Genomic DNA, 19,158 nt, shown 5'->3' with positions numbered 1-19,158 from the left:
GCCGTGTGTCGAGGTGTGAGAGGGTGTTTCGACGTGCTCCTTCTCTCTCCTCTCCGTTTCGAGATCGTAACCATCGCGTATCTTGTCAAAGCTTCTAGTCTCCATTGAACGATCGCTTCAGCTGCCTGTGGCGCATGCGCTGTCTCCCTCTGTCGAAGCTGTCGCGGGGCCGACGCGTTGCTTTGCTGGCTTGGGTGATACGCTGCGCGTGCTTTGATTATGCGCACTTTCGTGGCAGTGGTGAAACCTATTTCACGTTTACTATCAATGGTAATGCCTATAGCATTAAATTAACACAGAAGCACAACGTATTTCCACTGTCGAAACGAGTTAAGTATTGGGCGTGTACTACAGTGGGCTTTCTCTTTCGCGCTTCCCGATGAACATGCGGCGTCTTCTAGCGCAGCCACTGCGAATCGGGCGCGTGGCCTGCGAAATGCATGGCGCGTAGGGTACGTGCGAAAGCTGAGAAACGCTACATTCGCCAACCGGGCTCCTCTCCCGAATTTTCTTTTTTTTTTATAACGTGCGAACAGCGATAAACGAGAAGTTACTTTAGAGGGTTTGAAAAAAACCTCATCGTAAGCATAGGTCCAGTGGCACGCGAGAAAATGTGTTTGCGTGTCCTTTCTCTGTGCAGATCTTGTGGGCCATGCTCGGCGTATAAATGTTTTTTCCCCTTTCTGTAGAATGTGCATCTTCCCGCTGTAGACCATGAACTATGTGCTCTAAGATGTTCGAGATCATACTTCAATCATCATGGCTTGTGAATTCGGCCAAGCAAAACACGTCGATGTAAGTTATAACCGGACACACAGAAGCCCCGCTTCCTTTTGCAGGCGAGACCTCACCACCATCATGTGGTTCTTCGGCTGGGGCGCGTGACAGCCCCGATTCATCTCTCGCCGAGAACAGCCCATGGACACATTGTGGCGTCTGCAAGACGTACCACGAATTCGCGCTTCGTTGGGAAGGAATCGAGTCTGGCCGTGGTCCTCGACATCAAGTGTTCCGGAGTATACTGGAAGCCGAAGCATGCCGCCGGAAGCACCTGCCAAGTCCTTTTCTTTTGGGTGCACAGGCACAAGGCAGGGCGAGGTGTGTCAACACCTTTTCCGTGACACTTTTTGCCGGCGTTGCCTCGTTGGATCCACCCCTTTCCACCCACTCGCGGCCAGCGTAGAGGCCAATGATATATTGAGGCCGAAATATTAGGGCAATATTCTGTTTAGTGTAGGACGAAATTTTTCACACACGTTAATAAAAAAGGCTATCTCTTCAGGTATGTCCGACTCCTCCCTTCAACTTGATATACAGGTACGTTATACGGAGGCTGCAGTATTTCTGTAGAAGTACGTCCGACGATCCTGGTTGGTATATTTAGGTTTCACGTTAGTTTATGTCGGGCATATGTATACTGAACAGGTCAATAATTTTTCCCCCGCGTCAGAACTTACTGTGTGTGTGTTATGGTGCAGCATGCTTGTTTGGGCGCAGCCCGCGTAGATCGGTGTGCTCATCATTGTGACAACTGTTACGTCTTCTTCCTTTGCGTGATTGCACGCTTTCACAGCAAGAAAACTTCATTTAATTCTGTGTCCCTCCACGGGCTACAATGACAATGTGTGCGTATCGCAGATAGAGTAACGCTGCAGTTAGCCTTCGCTATTTATCCACTAAGCGATTGGTGGAAATCCGTTCGAGCTTCGGCGTTTGACAAATATGTTGAACTCGAAACTGTTATCCACAAATTAACAAAATCTTTAACAAACGAAAGCAGAGACGCGTAACTTTTTTTCCTATAGTTAACTCCGTTGACGACTTATGTCGCCTTCGGTTATCGCTCGTCAACTGGCGCGAGTGACCCCACTCGTACCGCTGGCTTTGTCTCTTGAAGTTTTTTTGGCTCTTCTTCGGGAGATTTCATTTATTATATCCCCAGGCAGACCGCCAAGAAACCATAAAAATCGGTAGCGCGATGCAGGGCGTCACATAAGTCATGTCGGTTCTGCATGCCTTTAAGAGCATTTTCGGGCATGTCACTAGAAAATACACACTAATGCTTTGGTGCGGTTTCGTCTGCTTGAAGGACTCAATGCTGTATGCACGGGTTTCTGCACAAGCAGTTAGTCTACAGTCACTTGCAGTAGCTCGCTGTGGTGGTATACAGTGCCAACGCGGCTGATGGCTTGCTTTTCCAACGAAAGAAGCCGTGGAAGTTTATGTTCCATACGGTATACAGTAAAAATTAGAATGCAAGGTGCGTAAGTAGCGCAAGAATCGGCTTTTAGAAAAGCCGAAATAAAAAAAATACCATAAGGACGCAAGCTTAGTGAAGAGTTTTTAGGGACTGGTTAAAACTACAAGCACAGAAACTTTCGCAAGTCGGCTGCAGTGTTAGCGTTGCGCTAAAATCTGATTGCTGTGCTGGATGGTTGAGCAGCATAGTAATTCAGCTTTTCCCCCCCTTCAGCAGTTGGCCTTACGTGGCAAAAGCCCTTATTCCACTTACCTCTGACAGGGCAAGAAGGCAGGAAACAGTGGGTTATCACTGCTGCCGCACTGCCACATGCGTTAAAAAATCGCGGCAGCGCGTTAAGTTTCTTGCGCTGTTCTTAGATGTGCTGCAGAGCGCACGTAAAAAACAGCGCAGTAAATGTCCTTATACGAATGATCCTACGGCGCGTTAGAAGTGCCTGTCGAGCAGCCATGAGGACGCGTTGCTTGCAGTCATTTGCAACTATCAGATTGAAGTGGCGAAATTGTTTTTCGCTCGTCTAAAAGACTTTCGAAGAAACTATTTAGGAAAAAGCGGAAGAAAAAATGGCCAGGCTTAGCTTGGTTAAGCCAAGAATGCGTTGCATATTGCGCGAGTTGGGGCCCAGCTTTTCCTCCGGCTGTCGTGACGTCACGTCACGTGGTTGCGCTAAAGGTCAATGGTGGCTGCCCGGCCGCGCCCAAGGGCTGAACTGAGTGATTGCAATATGCAACGCATAAAAATTGAAGCAACTTAATAAGAAACATAGCAAACTTAAAAGAGAATAGACACACATATGGGACGCGCTGCAATGAACAATGGCTCATACCCTCAATGGTGGCTGCCCGGCCACGCCCAAGGGCTGAACTGAGTGATTGCAATATGCAACGCATAAAGTACCTGATGGAGAATGCAAGTCGCGATGGGTAATTTAGCCCGCAACTGGACCATGACGTCACATATGCGCCACCGCTGTACGCCTCGCTAGAGCTTATTGCCTTCGAAAGGGGCTATGGCACGTACTGCTACCTCTTGTTTGAGCGGACTCCTAGCTCACGCATCTGATGACGGCAAGGCATGGCTGTAGAATAACCAGCTTTGTACGTATTTTAAACAGTGTGTTTCGAACGCAATATGAAATTTCGTGAAATTCGGTTGCGGAAGAGTGTTCTGCTTATGAATAATGCCAGTCGGCAATACGCAATGACGAGGTCGCTGAGAGCGTCGTGATGTCCACGTGGTGCGTCCAAAGCCATTCTACGCACGCTAAGACATTTGCGACTGCATTTTCTTACTGCTTTGTAAGTTCAAGCATCAAATGCTCTTAGTTCCAGTTGTCGGCAACCTTCAAGACAACTTGAGCCAAAATCAGAGCCGTTATCCGGGCACCCATGACGAGAACGGGACGAGAATTGGGCGAGAACGAAACGAAAGCCTCCGGGCAACCAGTATAACCTGAGGAAAACGCGGTCTGTCGCCCCCAACCTCTTCTACAGGACCGCATTACATACGCTAGTTACTGCCAAACAAGTTAAAAAGATACTGTTTCCGATTTCTTCCTAATGGCAGTTCACAAAATCCCTCAAGTTCTAACTTCTTGTACGTTGAAGTTTAATTTGTCCTTTCCAGTAGCGACGTTCAGAATGCAGATACAGTGCACCATACATTTGATTGTCATCTTTTGGCGCTGTGTTGCCTGTGCCCTTTTCAACGCCAGCAGTCCGCAAGTTGCCCCGGCGTGGATTTTGCGCCGCCTCTTCGAGAGATGGCGCCACGCTACGTGACCAGGCCGGCAGTGTTCGGTGCGCCGTAAATGTTCGTGAGTGATCGTAATAATTACTCGAACCAATCTGCTTTCCCGGTAGCCATTTCATGACTACATATACTCTCGATTACGGAAAAGCCCGCATTTTCTTCTTTTTACCACCAGGGCTCTGGTTTTTAACTCTTCAGTTATTCGCAGCATCGGGAAAGTGCTCTTTAAAAGGGGGGCATTGACATGTGTACTCGTCTGTCATATTTTCGGGGACCGCATTACTCCCGCTCACAAACATCGGCAGCTTCAAGAGTGCCATTCATGAAGCCTTTTGCTAATATGTCTTTCCTAACTTGTTATAACTGTATTCTTTCTCCCTTTTAATCTGCAACTATTTTTATTTACCACTCCTTGTAAAGCCTTCGGGCCTTATAATTAAGCTAAATAAATAAATAAATAAATAAATAAATAAATAAATAAATAAATAAATAAATAAATAATTAAATAAATAAATAAAGTTACAACTCAGCGCAGTACGCGTGGCTGCATGATTTGAAACTCATTTTTGATGCTACCTGTTGTCTATGTTTGCACCGAACTTTTTGTAATGAAATTGTATGCGCGAGGCGAATAGTGTTGTACTTTCTGGGAGCCATGGTAGCACCACGATTATGCTGGAACCTTCAACAAGTTATGTATAAAAATAGACGCGCTTGACCCGCAGATCATATTTCGACGATCAACGTGTGTGCGTACATAGCTGTCATGGGCAGACGTTCTCCCAATAAACATTTTTCGGGATTTGCGCTGTGCTACTGTGGGTTCTCACCATCACTACAACGGAACAATATTATCAGGAATGTGGCCCATGAATATGGCAGGACTCGTGCGGTGAGTGAATGTGAGGCTACGGAACAAGCTATGCGCGCAGTCTGGATAAAATAAATTGCGAGACCGTGATTCACATCCGTGGTAGCCCACTTACGTAGGAAACGTGGAAAATATACAAAGCAGCCTAGGCTTAAATAAAGCAAAAAAACATGCGTGAGCCGCTATTTCCGTCCCATTCACATGATTTGCAACCCTTTGGCAAGGCATAAAGCAGGTAAATTGTAACCGCCGTAGGTCCGTGCAATTTGCAAACCTGCGTTAGTTACATTGCCGCATCACGAATAGACTTTCAGTTTGCTCACAGAGCTTGTATTTATAATATGCTAGCGCTGTCGCCATGCCGTCGTCATGTAATATATTGCCATTAATATATTATATGCCTTTGTCGTTCCATCGATATAGTTCCTTCTTCCGTACATCGTCACGGCACCGGCATCATACTACGGTTCTCGTGATGCCTCCATGCCCATGTGCGAGTTTAGGAGAAATGTAATCTATTTTACTTGAATCCTCAACAAGTTGAAATGAAGCCGCTATTTCGGTCACAACCACATGATTTGTAGCACTTTGCCAAAGCATAAAGCAGGTAAATTGTAACCGCTTTATGTCTGAGCAATCAGTAAACCCCGCGTCAAACAACGCGGTAATAGTTATATTGCCGCATCACGAATCAAGTTTCCATTTGCTCACAGCGCTTGCACTTAAAAAAGGTGCAAGCGCCGTAGTCATATCGGATAGTCGTTATATGCAATTGTCGTTCTATCGATATCATTCCTTCTTGCTGATTACATCGTCACTGCATCGGCGTCATACCACAGTTATCGTCATGCCTCCATGCGACTTCAGGAGACACGGAATCTAGCAGTTATTTTACTTCTGCACAAATTGAAAATGAAGGGCGTGCTGGAGGCGGTGGACGCTGAATAGTCCAACCGAGAATGAAAAATGCTGCACTCCGTAAAAAAGTGCAGATATATATTAGCCGTGTTGAAGACACGCTTTGCACTCTTGCACTCGGTAGTTGCTTCGTGGGTGAGCTGACTCAACGCACGCTTTGAATGCAGCATCAGACGATTGCGTGCAAGCGCTGATAAGCTTTGCATCCATCGTGAGCATGTGCTGACGCTGAGATCATTTGCGCTGTCTGTATACTGAGGCATGCACTACTTATGACAATGATAATGATGATGCGGCTTTAAAACTTCTCACGTACCTACAATGGAAAGTGACCTAAAAATGAGAGGGCTGTACGTAGTTATCTTGATGATGATGTTGATTATGATGATGATGGTGGTGGTGGCGAACCTCTTCATTCTTCCTAGCCAGTAAAGGGGATAGACCAAGAATCGGGCAACCCCCGTAGGCAGCTATAGAAACTTATTTAAATATGATAACCGCAGTGTAAAAAAACACAGAAGATTTGGCAATAACTAGACTAGTATGTCAGTGAGCAGTGAGAATTACTGAAAGGTGAACTGTCGAAGAGGTTACAATCAACTTGAGAAAATGAACTCCACATTATTCTTTCGTCTTTTTCATTAACTTGTACGACGGCTTCATTACGCTACAGTTCATTCAAATTAAATTATTCAAAACTGCGATGCAGCAAGTACCGTTTTATTTCGGCTAGGTTGCGCAGACTCATAGTACTTCAACAGCAGCAGACACGCGTGACAAGAAAGCAGACGACTAATTTACTGCTTCCTTGTCCCGTGTCTCGCGCTATTCGAATACTATACGAACCCGCAAAATATCGGGCTTAAGGCAAAGCTCGTGTCGCCCATGCCCGCGAGCCATAGAAGTGGTCACGCAGTTCGAGGTGGCCTGGCTCCTGAGCTCCCGAACACTTGTTCTGGTCAAGTAGCTGGCGGTTTTAACGCGATAGCGTTAAGGAGCTCGTGTCGCAGAAAAGCCGGTGTCGGCGTCCGCGGCGTTGGCCGTGAGCGATAAATCACGGCAGACACTTCATACATAAAAAGCAACTTCCAAGATGGGCTGGGTGGGAATCGAACCAGGGTCTCCGGAGTGTGAGACGGAGACGTTACCGCTGAGCCACGAGTTTTTTTTTTCTTTATTACCACTGAGCCACGAGTTCGATGCTTCAAAGCGGTACAAAAGCGCCTCTAGTGAACGCGGTGTTACCTTAGAAACGAGCTGTTTCTAAGGCTCAGGCGTGCGTCGCTTGCTGAGGCGCACATTTCGTTGTCGCGTTGAACGCTGCGTTGCTCGACGCTCACCGCGTCCGATGCGGGGCGCGTAGTCGCTGCGCCGTAGCCCAATACCCCTTGGCGGGTCGACGGGAACGCTGTCGCGTTCCACCCTTGAAGGCGAAGCTTAAGCGTCCTCCAATTTTCATTTAATCTGTGTCTTTTACGTATTTGTTTTTGACCTTTTCTTTCAATATCTGCTAACCTTCCAGAGTAATTTCCTGTTTCTTTGCAACGTCACTCTCATCGCCAGGCCAGGAGGCTTCCTCCTCGTCGGCTTCTGTTCCTAACTCTGATTTGCTGGTGGAGCTTTTCTTATGCAGTTGGACGAGCAGCGTACCTGTGGCTTTTGTTCCGAGTGATGGCACTGTGATTCGATGAAGAATCCCAAAGCAATTCAAACCGAACTCCGGATGGTCTCGGCCAATTTTCAACAAATCACCGAGGTTCGACAGTTCGGCCGAGGGGGGATTCTTTGCTGCTCGTCAGACCAGGCTTGTGTTCAAGATTTACTGAAGTGCAATGTTTTCGCGACACATCCGGTGAGCAGTTTCATTCCTCATCACCTTGCATGTACCAAAGGCCTAGTCCGCGGTGTCGACATAAGTCTATGTCCGGCAGAAATTTTGGAAATATTTTCAGCGGCAGGTGTGATTTCTGTGTATCGTTGCAGCCGTGTCGTTGATAATAAGCGCATGCCCACTGAAACAGTCATTGCTACTTTCGCTGGAATGAACCGCCCATCGGAAATCAAGGCATGGCCACTGATATACCGAGTTGAGCGTCTATCACCTCGCGTACTTCAGTGTCTAAAGTGCTGGCTGTTCGGGCACTCCATAAAAGGCTGCAGATCCAACACACGATGCCGAATTTGTGGAGAACGCCATCACTCAAATGACTGTTCTTCCTGAAATGAGTTCTGCTGCCTTTGCAGTGGTCCCCACCCCGCAGATGAGCCTAATTGCCCTGCAAGGTCAAGAGAAGTTCAAATCCTTGAAATAATTGATAGACGTCGATGCTCTCGTCGTGAGGCCATTGGAGAAATTCAGAGTAGGACTCAGGGGTATGCGGGTATAACGGCCCGTCAAATGATGTGTATGGAAAGCTCTATTTCTGAGGCTGTGGCAGCTTCCGTAGAAAAGGCGCTGGAGAAAGCAATGGAGCGCATCATGACAAATCTCACCGACTCCCTTGTTCAGGTGCTGTCCTCACAACTAGCTCCATGGTTTCAACTAACTAATAAAGCAAATATTGAGGACCAGGTGTCAGATCTGCCGCGGAGTCGACCAATTGAAATATCGACCGCGCAGTCATCCACAAATAATTATTCACCAAAGCCATCAACTTCTAGGAAAATCGACCAAATCTGTCTTTCTGACACAGATGGGATGAAAAATCAAGTTGTAGATATGGACCCCCGATCTCTTAAACTAACAAGGTCACCGACAGAGAAAAAACCTAGCTCTCCCACCAAGTCCAAGGCAAAAAAGTAAGATAGCGGGGTTTCTGCTAAGAAGAACTTCTTAAAAGAGAGCGTTTTAGACCAAGCAGTTTCTACTGCTCGGATTTATTCACCATAGGAACTTTAACAGTAATTCAGTGGAACTGTCGTTCCATACTTCCCCTGCAACAGATTTATTATATCTTATTTCTAAATATTCTCCAGATATTATTATTTTACAGGAAACTTGGCTTGATGCTGGTCAGGCTTTTCATCCAAAAAATATTCTGATGTTTTCGATTGGATCGCCTTTCCCGAGGCGGCGATTTAGTTTTGTTTGTCTCATCAAAAATCTGTCATAGAGCTACTATAACATACCAGATAATGTCCCCAGACTGTGAAATCTTAGCACTGGATATAATCCTCCCTGGTTGCAGACCTTTTTATATAATTAACACGTACTTCCCCGCTGCAGTACAAGATACCCGCTATCTGGATACCTCTATTGCACGCAGTCAGAAGAACATCCTACTGGTGGGAGATTTTAATTCTCATCATGTATCGTGGTGTTTCCAAACGGACACTTGTGGCAAACGCTTGTGCGATTGGGTCTTAACGAATCAGTTCTCTTGCTTAAATTCGAGAGCACATACTTTCGTTCGGGGTCAGTCGCGATCTGCCCTAGATCTTACGTTTGCTACCTCGAGCATGTCTGTCACCTCTTGGAAGACTGTAGACTCCGGAGCTAACAGTGATCACCTCCCTATACTTTTTGAACTGCTCACCCCGTTAACTAGTTTAGATAGTAATGTGCGGAATTTTGTTAATTACGAAAAATTTAAAAATGCATTAAAATAAACTTTACACGCTCAGGAGGGCATGGAGAGGGATATTAAAGCAATGAGCCTATGTTCCATTCTAAAACAGTCATCAAAGAAAGCTCAGTTTGTTGTGTATTCTACTAAGGGTGGATCATATTGTCCCTGGTGGAATTTTGACTGTGAGCGAGATTTTAGACGTAGAAAAGCAGCGTGAAGAAACTCTTATTCAACCAAAGTCCTCTTAATTGGGCTGATTATACATATATAGCTACTACATTTAAACGAACAGTCTCAAAAGCTAAGGAGGATTATGATTCCAAGCACTACACATACCTTTCGAAGTCTTGCAATAAAAAGGCTCTGTTTAAATTTCTTAGATCTCGTAAAGTTATACCGGCGCCCGTGAATGTCGATTCTGTCGTTCTATCAACAAACGAAGTATCAGAATCACTTGAGAAAATTGCTCAAGGACTTGCGCGACGTTTCAAACATAAATTGCCCTTAGGCCCAAGGAAACCTCCCTTGGCAGACGACTTTGAAACAGTAACAGCAACAGAGATTGAACGCATCATTAGTTGGTTGCCAGCGTCAGCCCCCGGTCCAGATGGAATTACAGCAGGAATGCTAAAAATTTTATTTGATTATGCACCTCAGGACCTCCTAAACATAATAAATTTCTCTCTCAAGAATGCATGGGTTCCAAAAGAGTGGAGAGTAGCTAAAATTATCCAACTGTTAAAGAAAAAATCAGCTGGACTTGACTTAGACAACATAAGTCCAATTTCTCTTTCTTCCAATGTCGTCAAATTAATAGAAAGAGTTCTTCACGGCCGCATAACAAATTTTATGCAGGGTGACACCCTTCTCAGTCCTTGCCAGATTGGATTTCGTACCGGCCACTTCATATGGTGCGCCCACGTAGACTTAGAGAGCTGCGTTCAACTTGCTCGCCGCAAACGAGAGTACGCAGCTTTGGCGGCGCTAGATGTAACAAAAGCATACGACTCTGTAGAACATTGTATTCTATTCGATAAACTTCGGTCTACGAATTTCCCAAAATATATAACCGCTTGGATCTTTGAATTTATAAGAGATAGAGAGTTTTATTGTTACCAACACGGTATTTCGACGTCCAAACACAAGCAGACAAGAGGTGTACCGCAGGGTTCCGTTCTTTCCCCTATATAATTTAACATTTTGCTAAGCACAATTCCTTTATGTCCGGAAGCACATGTTTATGTTTACGCGGACGATATCGCATTTTTTACGTCCGCAAATAATATACATTCACTACAACAGTCATTGTAGAATTACTTAGGAATGCTGGAGACATGGCTAGAGGGGTTATGCATGTCGTTAAATATTAGCAAAAGTGCGGTATTAGTATTCCCATTAACTGCACAGGTGCATATATCTTTACAATACCGACAGGAAATCATTCCTCAAGTTGAGGAAGTCAAGTACCTTGATGTCATTTGCGATGGCAAACTCACCTGGCGCAGCCACATTGAACACATTAAAACAAAGGCAGAACGAGCCGTAGCTATGCTCCGCCGGCTCAGCCACCGTCGCTCTGGACTACGCAGGCATACCTTACTCATGATCTATAAAATGTATGTTCGGCCCATATTGGAATTCGGCTGCGTGATATTTTCCGGTGGCCGCGCTTACAAAATAAAACCTCTTATACTTTTAGAAAGAGAAGCTCTACGGTCATGCCTTGGGCTACCTAGATTTGTTGCCAACGCTGTTTTATATCAGGAAGCTCATATACCCACCCTGGATTGCAGATTCCGTTTACTTACGGTTCAGACATTTTTAAAAATTTATGACAATTTAAAAAGACGTACGCAATATGCTTTTATCACCAAACCTGCTGAGTTTTTCCGAGTATCGTGGTCGAGATTCCACAGTCCCCAGATAGTATTCGTACAAGCACAGTTGCAAAAATTGGATGTATCCATACGCCAAGTTTACCATTCAAATGATGCTATTACAGACCTCAAAATTGAGTTCGAGGACATATTTCCTAATAATGCTAAACTATTACCAAGGCGAGATTTAATTAATATCTTACACGGCCATCTACAGCAGCTAACCACTGACAACGTAATAGCTACTGACGCTTCTGTTTGCAATGAGAAGGCATGAGTGGGGATCTTCTCTGAATCTCTTCAATGGTCCTACTCCCTTCGCCTTCCCGACTTCACACCGATATTTCAGGCAGAATTATTAGCGATTATATTAGCATTACGAAAACTCCTCCAAAAAGACCCATTAGCTGTTATCGTGACAGACTCGCTATCTGTATGCACAGCACTAACTGCATCTTTAAATTCAGCAATTCAAAGAACATTCCGTTCGATGGTGCCTCCGTACTTACGAAAAGTATGTTGGCTTTGAGTACCGGGAAGTCATGGTTTGCACTTGAATGAAATGGCCGATTCACTCGCACGAGCATCCCTGAACGGCTCTATCATATGTTTTGCCGACATCAGCTTATGTCACCGCGGCTAGGTACAGAAATTTCGCTATATCTCAAAATTCTGCAATATCCATGCTAACACCGTATTCTGAATTCCACCATCTTGGCTTCCCACGGAATATTAATTGGTGTCCTTCAAGGCAATTGGAAGTATCTTTTACAAAACTGAGATGTCGTATACCTCCTCTAAATTTTTACTTACACAGGCCTGGTCTCGCTATGTCCCCTCTATGTTCTTTTTGCAGTGCACCTGAAACTATCGAACATTATTTTCTCTCATGCCTCCGCTTTCTAAGACAAAGAAAAATATTAGAATACTCATTTACCAAACTTGGCCTATCGCTAACCTCGACAAACATTCTTTCTTTTGGGGCGACTTCACTGGGATCCAGCCACAGGGATGCTTTTCTTGCAGTTTACAATTTTATTAGAGGGACAAAAAGAGTACCTTGCAGGAATTTGTACAATTATCCGTAGTGTCTATTATTTCATATCTTTACGTTAAAATATTTTATCAAAAATCTTAACAATATTTTCACTGCAAGTCTAAATTACAGTTCTATCGTCCCACGCTCCACTATTCAAATCTAGTTTCTGTATACTTCTAACCTTACGGAAAACCGCCTGCTTCTTGGCCAATCCCCCATACTGAGTACGCGCCACTGTCTGGGACACAAGACAAGACAAGATGGCGACGGAGTCCTTCCAAAGCCCCCTGCGTACGTCTAAGCCGCGGCCAACGTCGCCGTCAACTGCTGATGGCACCCAACGGCCCGCACCGCTGTCTAGGACATTCGCCGGCATTCATGGAGCGACACTTGTGGCGAGCCCTGCTGGTGAATGCCTCCCCTGCAGTCGTGCGGAAGAGTGCCACCCCGCATTCGTGGGCCCGCGGCGAGACGGCACCTCGTCTCTGCTGGCGTCACGGGCGCACTCTGCCAACGGCGGCGCGCAGACGATGCTCGATTCCAGCCGCGAACACCAACCGCTGCTGCAGGTAAGGGCGCCTGTGACATCGACATCGAAACAAAACACAGGAGTGAGACCCTGTGCTGTAACGCAGTATGATTGGGCGAAAGCCAGCTTTTTTGTGTCATTTGCAAATGAAGTTCACAAATCTTCCTTGAACATTTATTGTAACTTAATAGTGCTAATAGTTGCTGGATTGGGAAAAATTGGGGATAAGAGTTAATCGAGAATACCTTAGTAACTTGCGATTCGCTGATGATATTGCCTTGCTTAGTAACTCAAGGGACCAATTGCAATGCATGCTAACTGACCTGGACAGCCAAATACAAGGCTGGGTGTAAACATTAATCTGCAGAAAACTAAAGTACTGTTTAACAGTCTTGGAAGAGAATAGCAGATTACGATAGGTAGCGAGGCACTGGAAGCGGTAAGGGAATACATCTACTTAGGGCAGGTAGTGACCGCGGATCCGGATCATGAGACTGGAAACTTCAGAAGAATAAAAATGGGCGGGGGTGCATTTGGCAGGCATTCTCCGATCATGAACAGCAGGTTGCCGTTATCCCTCAAGAGAAAAGTGTATAACAGCTGTGTCTTACCAGTACTCACGTACGGGGCAAACCTGGAGGCTTACGAAAATGGTTCTACTTAAACTGAGGACGACGCTATCAGCTATGGAAAGAAAAATTATGGGTGTAACGTTAAAGGACAAGAAGAGAGCAGATTGGGTGAGAGAACAAACGCGAGTTAATGACATCGTAGTTGAAATCAAGAAAAATAAATGCGTATGGGCAGAGCATGTATTGAGCAGGGAACATAACCGATGGTCACTAAAGGCCAAACAATGAAATCTTCCTTACTGAGGTAAGGAAGCCTTCATTGCGGTGAGGCTGCCTTATGTCACTCTGAAAGCTTCCTTACTGAGGGGCCCTCGGTAAAGGCTTCCTTGGTGCTTCCTCAGCATAAGGTAGCTCCAAAGCTACCTTCATGCGTCCTTACTCCGCTCCTGGCCCTGAACGAGCGCTTCACCTCACTGCTTAACCACGTGACGTTTGCTTGCGCATGCGCGCTGTCGCCCACCTGCGGAGAAGCGCCAGCACGGTATGTCTTGCCAGGCATGTTCGTTTCAGTCACGCGTGTGGCATGAAAGCGTTGCTAGTCGTCGCTAGGCGTTGCACGACGCCGGCGTGCCAGCGTTGATGGAGCACATCAAGTTTTGCACCGTAATGCGCTACTTTTTTAAAGTTTAGTAAACAAAACTAAAAGAAAGCGTCCACGCGTCTCTATATTAGCTCTTCAATTTAAAGATTGTGCGACGATACGACATATTCTTATTGAATAATGGTGTTCGCGTAAAGCTTTTAAGAGATAATCTCGAACCCAGGCATGCGGCAACCGCTCCTTACGTGAGGGCGGGTGAAGGGCGCTTTCAGAGTACGCTTGCTTCCTCCATCGGTCTTTCGCGCAAGGAGGCCTCACGTAAGGTTAGGAAGCGCTCGAAGGAAAGGAACATTTCGTTGTTTGGGCCTAAGGGTTATGTACTTAAATCCAAGAGAAGCGAAGCGTAGCAGGGAGCAGCAGAAAGTTAGGTGGCTGGATGAGATTAAGAAGTTTGCAGGGACAACATGGCCACAATTGGCACTTGACCGGGGTAGTTGGAGAAATATGGGGGAGGCATTCGACCTGCAGTGGGTAAATCCAGGTTGATGATGATGAATAGTGCTCCAAAAGTACATGTTAAAAATATTTGCTGTCCCAAAGCACACATTTCATGGCAAGACAGCGCTTGGTCTCACTGTGCTGCAAGTACAATGACTACTCTAAAGAGGTTTCTTTGGTGGCCATCTGGTGTTCACCATGCAGAGTTGGCATCTGCATTATCTTGAGGCAGGTTCGCAATGTAAAAGGGGTAGCTTAAAATGGTGCATTAAAGTTGGTTGCCAGGTTAAGTAACAGGTTAGCCAGTATAAAGCCTGCGCCAGAAAATTACTCATGAAGCCCTTGTCATGGCAGGATTTTCTGTCAACTTTTTGTGTAGGCAACAAAACAGGCATCTACAAGTGTATGATTGTACTGTTGTACTTTTTCTAACACAACCAATGTTTACTACCATTCCTCTCTGCTTAGGATGAAGACCTGTTTCCTGGAGCCAAGCTTACGAAAGCTGAAAGCCTCCTAATGGTCATGGCCCACAGCTTGAGCCATGGCTGCTCAAAAGAAGCCACCGAGAACCTACTCCAGCTTTTTAGTGCTCACTTGCCAAAAGGTGTCGCATAGCCATCATCAAAGTATACTTTTTTTCGACACTTTGCAGGAGCCGAAAAGCAGTATGCTAAGCACTTCTACTGTAGTGTGTGCTCTGGTATATTGGTGAACTACCAGAATTACCAGGAAATGATGTGGTCTGCAGTTTGTGCAATGTGAACCATGCAAGTGGCAGGTTACTGAAAAGCTCATTTTTTCTTGTAATGGACCTGAAGGGCCAAATTCAATATGTGCTAGAGTCAGGAAAGCTGCAGTGCAGTAGAACAAGCACTTCCTTTGATGTGTGCGACATCACAAAAGCTATCAGTACAACGAGTTGCCTGTGACACCGAATGACATTACACTGACATTTAATACTGACGGTGTGCCCCTCTTTGAAAGTTCTAATGCGAGCATGTGGCCTCTTCTTTTGATGGTGAATGAGCTTCCATACAAAGAACGTGTGCAAACTCTTTTCTTGGCTGGGCTGTGGTTTGGCACAGGGAAACCATCAATGAACACCTTTTTAATACCGTTTGTGAAAACAATGAATGAACTATCATCCACTGGAGTTGTTTAGAGGGACAGCAGTGGTATATCGCACACGTCAAAAGCATTTCCTGCTCCCTGTACAGTAGACAGTGTTGCCAGATGTGAACTAGCTAGCATGACACAGTTCAACGGTGCTCATGGTTGTGCATGGTGTGAGGACTCTGGGCAGGTTGTTCCAAAAGGAAATGGATTTTGTCGTGTATATCCGCCAAGTGCTTCTACAAACACGCTCAGAACGCATGAGTCATTTTTGCACCATGCTCGTAAGGCCAAGGCCATGCAGGCCCCTATTTGTGGCATCAGAGGAGCAAGTGTGCTGAAATTTCTTTCACATTTTTCATTTGGTGAGGGCTTTGTAGTGGACTACACGCATGCCGTGTGTTCTGGTTTTGTTCGGACAACAATGTACATGTGGCTGAAGTCCACACAGTGCCGCCGATTTCATCTACACCGACATCTTGCTGATGCAGACGAATGTCTTCTGAGCCTCACCCCCACATGGGAGCACTCGAGGCTGCCAAGGTCTTTAATGGACATAAAGGAATGGAAGGCTGCTGATTGGAGGAACTGGCTGCTGTTTTAGTCCCCAGTCGTATTAAAAGGCCGCATTCCAGAAAGACATTACAATCATTGGTTGAAATTTGTTGAGATCATGCATTACCTTCTTGGCCCTTGCATCTGCGTTCAGCAGCTCGCCACAATTAGGAGAGAGATGAAAAAATTTCTTCTTGAGTACCAGGAATTGTACGGTATCGAGTACATGACATATAATGCTCACCTTCTTGTGCATGTTGTTGACAGTGCCATAAATTGGGGTCCTTTGTGGGGTTACTCCCTTTTTCCATTTGAATCTATGAATGGTACACTTGGACGATATGTCAATGGCACCATATAGCCACAGTCTCAGATTGCCAACAAGTTTGCGATTTTGCAAGCTCTCTGAAAGCTTTGGGCGTCAAGATGTGTGGAACCCATCCATCGCACTTTAGGGTCTTCTTTTAAGACTCTCATGAAAGGCTACTCCCTACGGAAAAATGTTTGCTCTGTAGGGTCTGTACTGCTCATAGGCAAAGGGGTTGAGAAAGCGGACAGAACAGAATTTCAAAAAATGATGGTCGGGCCATTTACGTTCTGCACAGCTCATCTTGATAAATCTAAGAGAAATAACTCTTATGCACAAGCTAACGGTATTTTTGGTCGCATAATCGAATTTTTTTAAAGACGTAATTGCTCAACAAGTGGAAATAGTCATGACGTACAAGTCTGTATGGAGGTTTTCACAATGAAATCAGAATTGTTAACAAATCTTTTTGAAGTCAAATTTCTGCATTTTGTGGAGGTGGTTCCTGCTATGGAGCGTTGTGTCATGAGCGCAAGAATCCTGAAGAAGTGCATTGCCTTAAATGATAAACAGTCTGTTTACTTGTGTTCAATGCATGAAAACTTGGTTATAGAATCTGTGTAAGCTTGTAGTAGGGGCGTCAAACTGAAGGATCATAAGCTTGGAAATGCTAAACTGAAATGCTGTACTGTATACAGTCGAACCCGACTATATCGAACCCGTTTACATTGAATTATTCTGTATATCGAAAAATTTCCGAACACGATATAGTTAAAGTAAGCATATATATAAAAAATTATGCTTACATCGAACAAAAATTGCAGTGGCTCCCGATATATCGAAGGACAAGCGGCGCAATAGTGCCTCCAGAAGTTGGCTGTCCCCCCAGTGGCGCAGTTCCAACCAACCACTCTCTTCACTCTGACCGCGCAGCGTGGGGCGAGCCGTCGACACCCCCCTAGAAAAAATGATCTTGGTTTGCCCGCAGCGCTTGTTCGAACAGCTAATGAGAGGCTCTTGCGCCCTCGTCGTGCAAGATGGCACAAGTGCGAGTTGCCTCACTACTTTTCTGGTTCACCGTGTTTGTGCCTTGTAGGCCTTCTCCCGCAGTGTTGCCGTGATGAAGTGGCAGAATTTGCGTTTCGCCGTGAAGCTTGAAATCATAAACTGGGTCAACCGCGGTGAGAGGTCGAATGTCCCCACAGCGTGCAAGATTCTGAGGAGCACTCTCAGCACGATCTTGAAGAATGAGGGGGAGATTAGGGCTAAAGCGTACAAACTCATGACCCGGTGCCCGTGGCACCCGACGCGTACACGCGGCTGTGTACAAGTGGTTCATCCGAAATTGCTTCAGAATGGCTTCCGCGTGCTCATTAATGACTCTGAATACTGATGAGTGCGATGAAGCCGTTGCCAATGTCGCCGAAGTTTGGAGCGAGCTGTCCGTATTTCCAGAAGCCGTTGACGAATCAACAGTCGACCAGTCTTTGAGTGCAGATAATGGTGTAGCAACCACGGGAGAGCCGCTCAAAGACGAAGACTACATTGCCGACATTGTACCGAGCACAAGTGAAAGTGGGCACAATGGGGAAAGCAACGATGGTTCTTTGCCCACATCCTGCGAGGTGATTGGTACACATGCACTAGTCCGGTGCTTATGCGCGAATGCGGAAGATTGCGGCTTTAGCTGATCCGACTCTTCAGACAATGTGGCGAAGTACGTGCGTCGCAGGTAGCGAAATTGCCCAAGCAGAAGAAAATACAGAACTATTTTATGCAAAGCTAAGCTAGTTTCATCAGTAAAGTGATTTTATAAATTTTATGTGCTTTTATGGCATCCAATTGTTTAGCATGTCTATATCGAATTATGCCCTATATCGAACTCATGGGCATTTTTTGCAAGTTCGATATAGGCCGAGTTTGACTGTACATATTTTGTTCTAGAACATAGCTGCCCAACATATGGCCCTTAGGTCGCCTAGAGTCCATGAACAGATTTTTAGCAACCTACACCTAAGTTCAGACTCTATGTTGTACTGGTGCCACAATTAGAACAAAGCCATATGATGAGAAAAATGATACTTTTGCCTCTTGGCATGATATGTGTTACAAACCACTGGCAGAGCCCATGAAATTTTAAAGAAATTATGTGGGAGTATTGAATCTTTCGGGAACGCATAAGGAAGGCATGCAATCATCAGAAGTGGTGCTCAAACTACCAGCGTCGAGACTGTTATTGACAGCATCCATAATTCAACATGTGCTTTCTTTTCAGCCTTTCCGAATAATTGCTCACACATCACCACACCAGGGTTAACCTTCAAATAAAGGTTATTTTAATGTAGTAATAGTGGTGCAAACATCACTCAAGGCTTTGTGCTAGGCCAATACAAATAATCTCCCCCTCTACAGACTTCAGTGAGCTGCATAATAAGTGGCCAAGGCTATTGACATCATTGTAACCTGACTTGTCAGGATTAAAATGTAGACATAGCCACTTATCATCCATTGTAACAATGAAAGGTTGAAGGCATTGGTCCATATCTTGGAAAACTTGAATGAGAATGGCTTTCGCCCTCAGAGTGTGTAGACATCCGTGTATAGTTTCAACAGCGTCTTACTTCGTTTGAAGATTATAAATATAGTGACCCTCTCTTTTTGCGCCCTTTCTCGCCAGCTAGAGCTGCACAAGCA

At 45.4% G+C, this 19,158-nt stretch overlaps 1 protein-coding gene across 1 annotated transcript in view; it reads left to right on the top strand.

Moving 5' to 3' along the window:
* LOC142558318 (uncharacterized) overlaps positions 1-15,104 on the top strand; it is a 50,776-nt gene extending 35,672 nt beyond the window's left edge. The window contains exons 4-6 of the mRNA XM_075670467.1: positions 840-1,098; positions 12,714-12,855; positions 14,955-15,104. Coding sequence (XP_075526582.1) covers positions 840-1,098; positions 12,714-12,855; positions 14,955-15,104 — 551 coding nt within the window. The remainder of the gene's footprint in view (positions 1-839; positions 1,099-12,713; positions 12,856-14,954) is intronic.
* The last annotated feature ends 4,054 nt before the right edge of the window (positions 15,105-19,158 follow it).

The sequence above is a fragment of the Dermacentor variabilis genome, chromosome 9 (genome assembly GCF_050947875.1).
Source record: "Dermacentor variabilis isolate Ectoservices chromosome 9, ASM5094787v1, whole genome shotgun sequence".
Taxonomy (NCBI): domain Eukaryota; kingdom Metazoa; phylum Arthropoda; class Arachnida; order Ixodida; family Ixodidae; genus Dermacentor; species Dermacentor variabilis.
The sequence above is the reverse complement of the archived record's forward strand: the minus strand, read 5'-3'. Positions and strand labels throughout refer to the sequence as shown.